Below are 6,997 nucleotides of genomic sequence, written 5' to 3'. Positions count from 1 at the left end.
ATCAAGATGGAATTTTGCAAGTCTAAGTAGTAGCTAGTAGACATATTCACTAAGTCTTTAAGCATTGGAATTTTGGTACACCTAAGAAAATGTATTGGTGTAGTTGATTTGGATTAGGAGTGATCTTTGTTTGTTTGGCTTGAGACAAAGGTGGAGTATCAAAAATTTAATGAAGTAGGTTGTTTTCCTCTGGAGCCAAATGCTCACCTACCACTCTGATGGCCTGCAAAACAGTCAAATATATTGAATACAGGTAGGTGAGTTCAAATTTGAAAAGAGAGGGAAACCATTTTTGCAAAGAAACAAGAGGAATGAATCTGATCCATTTCAATCAGTAAAGAGATTGGATCATTTGCAAAGCAAAGAAGTGCAAGAGTACAGAGCAAAGAAGGAAATCAATCAGCAGATCAAGTTAGAGTTCAAATTACAGAAAGAAGGTTCAGTCTCGGGATTATAGTTGCATGTGTTGGACTCTTTTGTCATTTTGTAAGTTTGTTTTGATTTGACCTATAAAGCAGTGATTGCTCCATGCATTGTTGTATGCAACCATTAGAGTTGTAAGTTTAAAGTCTAAATTTTTACTAGTTTGAAGCTTTTAGGGTTTGTTTAATGCTCCTAGATTTTGTAATAGTTTTGTTGAATAGAATATAAGCAAGCAAGCAAGTAGGCATACTTGGCATTCTATTCTCATCCTATTTAACTCTACATGCTTTGCATTCAAGATTTCCATACTTGCAAGTTTTAAAGTTATCTTCTTTGAGTTTTAATGGTAGTTTGTTATATTGCTCACTTGGTCTAGTCTTTGACTGGGTTCTATTTCTGTTGTTATTGTCGAGCTCACTCAGTATCCCTTACTGCCGAGCACACTTGACGTACATAGTGCCAAGTTGCCCTTAGTGCCAAGTTACTCGGCTCCTTCATGTGTTGCATTCACTCAGTACCTATTGCCTGTCACTCGACATCATTGTATGTTTAGAAAATTGTTACTCAACGTCTTGCTATGCTGAGGGAAACTTTAAAGAGTTGTGATTTATTTTTCACAGATAGTATATATATCACCAACTTATATGATGTGTCTAATTGAAAGTTAAAGTTTTACTGTTTGTATAAGCCAAGTTGTTTATTAGTAAAATGTTAACCTATACTAGTTATACAATGTTCAATTGTTTAGCTGCTATCATTGGAATAATTTAACTGTTATTATTTTCTTTATTCTAAAAGAAAAGGTGCAATATGTGTCTTTCAGATCATGACTACTTATGTTATGATTCATTTTATTAATAGTTTGTAGGGAAGGAGAATGCCATTAAATATTTACTAATGAGTTGAATATTAGCACTAGATAATGGAAGTCCAACAATCCTAGAATGGAAGCCGATTCAATGCATTAAACAAATATGGATAGGTACAACAACCAAAGCCATACAAAGAGTGAATTTTGAGTCATGTGTCTATGCTGACGTGTTGCCATTGGACTCTGATTCATTTACTGTCTTTGCTAGAATTGCTTAAATAGGGGCTCTTAAGATTTCTCTGTCATATCTACCATCAACATGATTCCAGGGAATTATTTTAGGATTTAATATGTTAATAGTGGTTATATATACATATCATGTGCACTCAATATAACTATATTTAATTCAAGGTAAAAGCCAAAAATGACTATGCAAAATGTACACAACAGGTATGGTAGAGAAGTACCTCTAAAAATGGTCTTTTAGGGAGGAGTACATCTACAACTTGCTTTCGTACCAAGTGTTATGTTGTCACCGTCCGCATCCATAACTTAAATTCAGAAAGCATGCGGCACCAAGTGTTGTGTTGTCACCCACCCTCGTCCATAACTTAAATTCAAAGAGCATGCACCACCAAGAGTTTGGTTGTCACCTATCCTCCTCTATAACATTAATTCAAAGAACATGTGCCACCAAGTGGTGTGTTGTCACCCATCCTTGTCCATAACTTTAATTCAAAGAGCATGCACCACTAAGTGTTGTATTGTCACCCATCCTCGTTCATATATAAATTCAAAGAGTGTGCGCCAAGACTAACTACCTAGCGGTGAAAATCTTGTGGAATTATCCCATATGCCATTTTTAGATGTATATCTCTTCCATCTAACACCCAACATCTAATGATGACCCTCTTTGCAACTGTCAAGGTGGATAAGGCGTACAAATGTGATGACACATGTTGGATAACCCTACAATCTTTTCAATGCCCAATTGCCTCACTCACTTCTTTGTACTAATGGCACATAAGATAAGATATAAAGGGCTAGCTTTAAAGTCAGAGTGTGTGTGAGAACCCTAGTATGAAAGCAAGTTATAGGTACATACTCTTCCCTAAAATGCCATTTTTGGAGGTACTTCTCTACCATGAAATGATATTACTACTAAATTTATCACAAAGAGGCAATACAAATTTTTTTAATAAAAATATATTTGACAATCATACTCCACTAGATAGTCAAACCCAACCGAAGCAAATTCAATGCAATAAAATGATCATGGCTACAAATGAGTCGGAAAACTAAGTTGTACAAACAATGAAATTTGATGGAGATGATACAAAATAAATCCTCCCATTTTAACAGATCCACTAAATCTTTTGCTTATTTATATTCCAACTCAAATGCAGCATTCTTCCAACACACAACAGCAGCAGAGGGCAGCACAGCTGCATTAAAACAACACAGAAAACAATTAGTTAGATCTACATGAAATATAAAACAATAAGATAATTCCCAATCCAATCATTCCTGCAATGATCTATTTCTCATAAGAAGCCGATGTTCAGATGGGAGATTCATTAAAATTGCTCAATTAACAACGAGATTCAATCCAGTTCTTATAGATTTGAAATTACTTATAAAGATAAGATGAAAATAAATCAGAAAACTGACCGTTCTTTCCAAAAGTCACCCCCTCTTGATTTAGTCTCAGGCAGGGGTCCTCCCTGTGGAGGGTAACCCTCCTGTGGGTACCCAGCAGGAGGATAACCTTGTTGTGGAGGTGGATAAGCCTGTGGATAACCAGCTGGAGGATACCCTGTTTGCATTTATAAAAACAAATTATGAAACTGTTTAAGATTGAAAAATTATATATTCATTTTTCAGTATTGGCTGACTATGATATGATTTTTTTTACAGATATCAGGATTCCGCAATTCATTATAATTATATCGATTAGTTTCTGATTTTTTAAAAAAAAAATTTAACATTAAAGTTTCGAATTACATTCTGTGAACCTTTACTAGAATGGAAGAGAGCAAGTGATGCAACTTTCTTTCATCTTGATGATAGATCATGAAATGTGATTTGAAAAGTTATGTAAAAAAATGTAAAGATAACTTAATTCAGAAACTAATCACTGTAACTATAATAGATTGTGGAAATCTGATATCTCTAAAAGATTTCATATCTTACTCAGCACATTCAAATTCCATCCTAATAATTGATCACGCAATGTGATTCAAACTATTAGATAACTATAATAATACAAGCATAATCTTATCTACAAGCTAATCACTGTAAATGAAATATTTTATGAATCAATCATTAAGATAAAGTTTTAAAAGCTTCTGAATTGAATTAAATGAATGTTTAGAAAATAACCCAAATGTCTGACAATGGAAAAGATTGAACATTAAAAAATCTCTAAAAATGAGAACGAAGAATACCTTGTGGAAGTGGAACTCCAACAGGGGCTTGTTGCTGATTGTTATAACTCATTCTCTCTGAGCTGAACAAACAAGGAACGAGATCTGCAAATAATAATGCGCGTCTTCTCCGATGAAATGAATTGACTGATTGCTATGGAAATGCCATCTCTAGCGTTCGTCATTATAGAAGGGTTTTTTCTTTTGCAGAAGCAGGGCAAGTTTCTAAGAAAATTTCAAATTTCTTAATTTTATTTGGAATTATAAGAGAATGAGATTCCAGAGTTGTAACACGTTTTCAACATTGCTTTACTTTTACCTTATTCCCGAACCCCCCCTCTTTTATCTATTCTCGACGTCAATCTTTTCTCTATTCTGGACGTCATCTGTCAAGCTTTTTCATTGTTTTTAAATGGCACCTCTCCGAAAGGTCAAAAAAAGGTGGGGCCTGTTGATTATCATGTAAATTGTATTGGGAGTAAAGAAAGTTGAATTTGTTTTCTTTTCAGATTCGTTTATTTTATAAAACATTTTTATATGTATATTATAAAGAATAAATGTAACTTTTTTTTTTGGTTTTTTGTTATAATTTATTGTATTTTTCATTTTTTTTAAAATTTGTTCAAACTATATTTTGTATAGAGAGTAGCATATCCAAAAAAAAAAGTGTTTTAAATAATAAAATATACATTTTAGTTTGTTGTTTAATTATCCCATCTTTTAATCTTAATTAAGTTTTCATAAAAAATATGTTGATGTAACACTGCATAAATCATATTTTTCATGTTTATTTCTATTTTTTGGTTAGCTATTGGCAACATCCCCAATGTTTTTTTGTTTTCATTTGCCTCTAAAAAATATTCATTTTATTAGTTGTTTTGGTGATATCATGCATGGGTTTTTTATGTGTCATTTCATATGAAAAAGTAGTTGTTTTTCTAGAACCCATGTGTCTTCAAATGAAAAGAGGGCAAAGAATGGTCAATCTATGAGCTTCAAAATGAGGAGTTATTGTTACTGTGTTCTATCTTGATATTGATTCAAACTACCAATTCATTAGTGTCTATAGATTTTGATTCATGTTGTTATTGTGAGCAATGGTACCTAGAGATGCAACAAGAAGCCCTTCCACTTTAGAATAAGTTGTAGGATGTGCCTTTATCACTTCCCCCTTCCCCTTTGTGTCTATTTTACAAAATTTTGTTTAGCTCGGGTAGGGGAATGCAGGGGAATTTGAGTTTTTGATTTGAGTTCTACCATATTTGATTTCAAATTTCATTTTATTAAGTTGTTGGATTGGTGTTTGTGGGCATAAGTAGTAGCTATCAAAAAACACAACAAATTTAGTCTTTTCAAGATTAGAAGAAAGGAAGTCATGGTATGTAGTGTTGGAAATATAGATGAAGTAACTGAGAGGGGAGGGGTGAACCAGTTACCACAAAAACCAATTCCAAAATAAATCTCTTAGATGTCTTTACATACTATTGATACTTAGCAAACAGTGCAAGAATACTGTAACTCGGTAGATTAATTAATTATTGATTATCTAGCATTCATATTCATTAACATGCTTGCAAAGATTAAAATAAATGAACAAAGAGACACCAGATTTAACATGGAAACCCAATATGGGAAAAACCACCAAGTAACTAGTCACCAATTTTCACTCTTCTGAAGTGAGCCCTGTTAGGAGCCAATCCTGTTAAAGGTTACAAAACACACTGTTAGGTGTGACCTTGTTAGAGGATTTAATCACCCTGTTAGGAGTGGCCTGGTTAGAGGTCTTGAGAAAAATTCAATTGAACTGCCACCTTGTTAGAGGATTTACAAAATGGCTGTTAAACCAACTCTGTTAAGAGATTCTAGATTCACTGTTACTATGGTTAGAAAGCAACAATGAGATGACTTGAATGATATGCAACTTATCTTTTGCTGATTACAAATCCATGTTCTGCTTTTACTAGATCCTAGCTGATCGAATACAACTTTGCATCTCCTCTAGGATATCTAATCCTTCATCAGAAAATGCTCAATTCGCTTATTCCATCCTTATCCATATATTCATTCTCACACCAATTCACAACTTGAACATCTATATATATACCTTTCAGATTATCAAGTCGGCTTAAATATAGGTTATAATAACTAAAAAATCATTACATCAGTAGGCTGCATGGAACAATTGAACTTAATATTAAAACAATAAAATCCTTTGTTGGCCGACCCAGCTCGGTAACCACTACTCCAACATGGTTTTCTAGTGTTAAACAAGTGAAGCTCGGTAAACACTACAAACTCTGCAAAAATCCTTTGGAGACCGAGTGAACTCGGTTAGCAATGATCTTCCTTTGTTGACCTTGTGAGCTCGGTAGACATTAACTTTCCTTTGTTCACCTTGGGAGCTCGGTAAACATTAACTTTCCTTTGTTCACCTTGGGAGCTCGGTAAACATTAACTTTCCTTTGTTCACCTTGGGAGCTCAGTAAACATTAACTTTCCTTTGTTAATCTTGTGAGCTCGATAGATATTAACTTTCCTTTTTTAACCTTGGTAGCTCGGTAGACATTAACTTTCCTTTGATAACCGAGTGAGCTCAGTGAACATTAGCTTTTCTTTGTTAACCTTGGGAGCTCGGTAGAAGCTAACTCTCTGCCACTTTTTCTTTGATAATTGAGTGAGCTCAGTAAACATTAGCTTTTCTTTGTTATGTTCAGGAACGTTAGGTAGACACTGTAAATTGCTTTGCAAATCATCTGAGCTCGGTAGACTCTGTCTAATGACTGATATGAAATTTTTTGTAACATCAAAGACAATACACAATTAACAATTGTATCCAACAATCTCCCTCTTTGGCATTGATGGCAACACAACATGTTATAGCAAAATGAAATTGAAAACAAGTCTAACAAGCCTTTTTCTATTAGAACAAATTTCTTTATTAGAAAACTCTCCCTCTTTTACTAATCTCCTTTTGTGAGGAAAAACATATTCTTCTCAAAGAAAACTTCTTCCTTTCAAACAAATTTCAAAAAGATATGACAGTAAAACTCTCCCTCTTTGACAACACATGCCAAAGACAACATAGCTCAAATGGATTTGAATGTACCTTTAGTACTGATTCATATGCAATATTACCTGATTATGTTACATCAACTGATAGATCTTCAACTTGGTATGCGTTGATGCATCACTAAAACTTCATTTTAGTGAACTTCAGATAGGGGAGTGACCCCTAACTTACCTCTTAGATACAAGAATGCATCCTTACATAATGGCTTTGTGAATATGTTAGCAATTTGTTCCTTTGTATGAATACATTTCAATATGATCTCCTTGT

General features: G+C 33.7%; 1 protein-coding gene across 1 annotated transcript; it reads right to left on the bottom strand.

The window, feature by feature from the left end:
• Nucleotides 1-2,466: 2,466 nt before the first annotated feature.
• Nucleotides 2,467-3,837, bottom strand: LOC149561543 (uncharacterized). Its single transcript, XM_089823800.1, has 3 exons — nucleotides 3,682-3,837; nucleotides 2,906-3,050; nucleotides 2,467-2,679 (listed from the first exon to the last, which is right to left on the bottom strand). Exons 1-3 carry the CDS (start codon nucleotides 3,731-3,733, stop codon nucleotides 2,631-2,633), a joined length of 246 nt encoding a protein of 81 aa, XP_089679926.1. The 5' UTR covers nucleotides 3,734-3,837; the 3' UTR covers nucleotides 2,467-2,630.
• Nucleotides 3,838-6,997: the final 3,160 nt, after the last annotated feature.

This window comes from Cupressus sempervirens, chromosome 4 (assembly GCF_028749045.1).
Source record: "Cupressus sempervirens isolate cs-2001-9-10 chromosome 4, ASM2874904v1, whole genome shotgun sequence".
NCBI lineage: Eukaryota > Viridiplantae > Streptophyta > Pinopsida > Cupressales > Cupressaceae > Cupressus > Cupressus sempervirens.
The sequence above is the reverse complement of the archived record's forward strand: the minus strand, read 5'-3'. Positions and strand labels throughout refer to the sequence as shown.

What these genes read in the sequence shown, in the direction of transcription:
- LOC149561543 (XM_089823800.1), bottom strand. Translation starts at nt 3,733, where the DNA reads ATGAGTTATAACAATCAGCAACAAGCCCCTGTTGGAGTTCCACTTCCA. An exon ending in TGGAGTTCCACTTCCACAAG is followed by an intron (nt 3,051 to 3,681) that starts GTATTCTTCGTT and finishes AAATGCAAACAG; the next exon opens with GGTATCCTCCAGCTGGTTAT. An exon ending in GGTGACTTTTGGAAAGAACG is followed by an intron (nt 2,680 to 2,905) that starts GTCAGTTTTCTG and finishes GTTTTAATGCAG; the next exon opens with CTGTGCTGCCCTCTGCTGCT.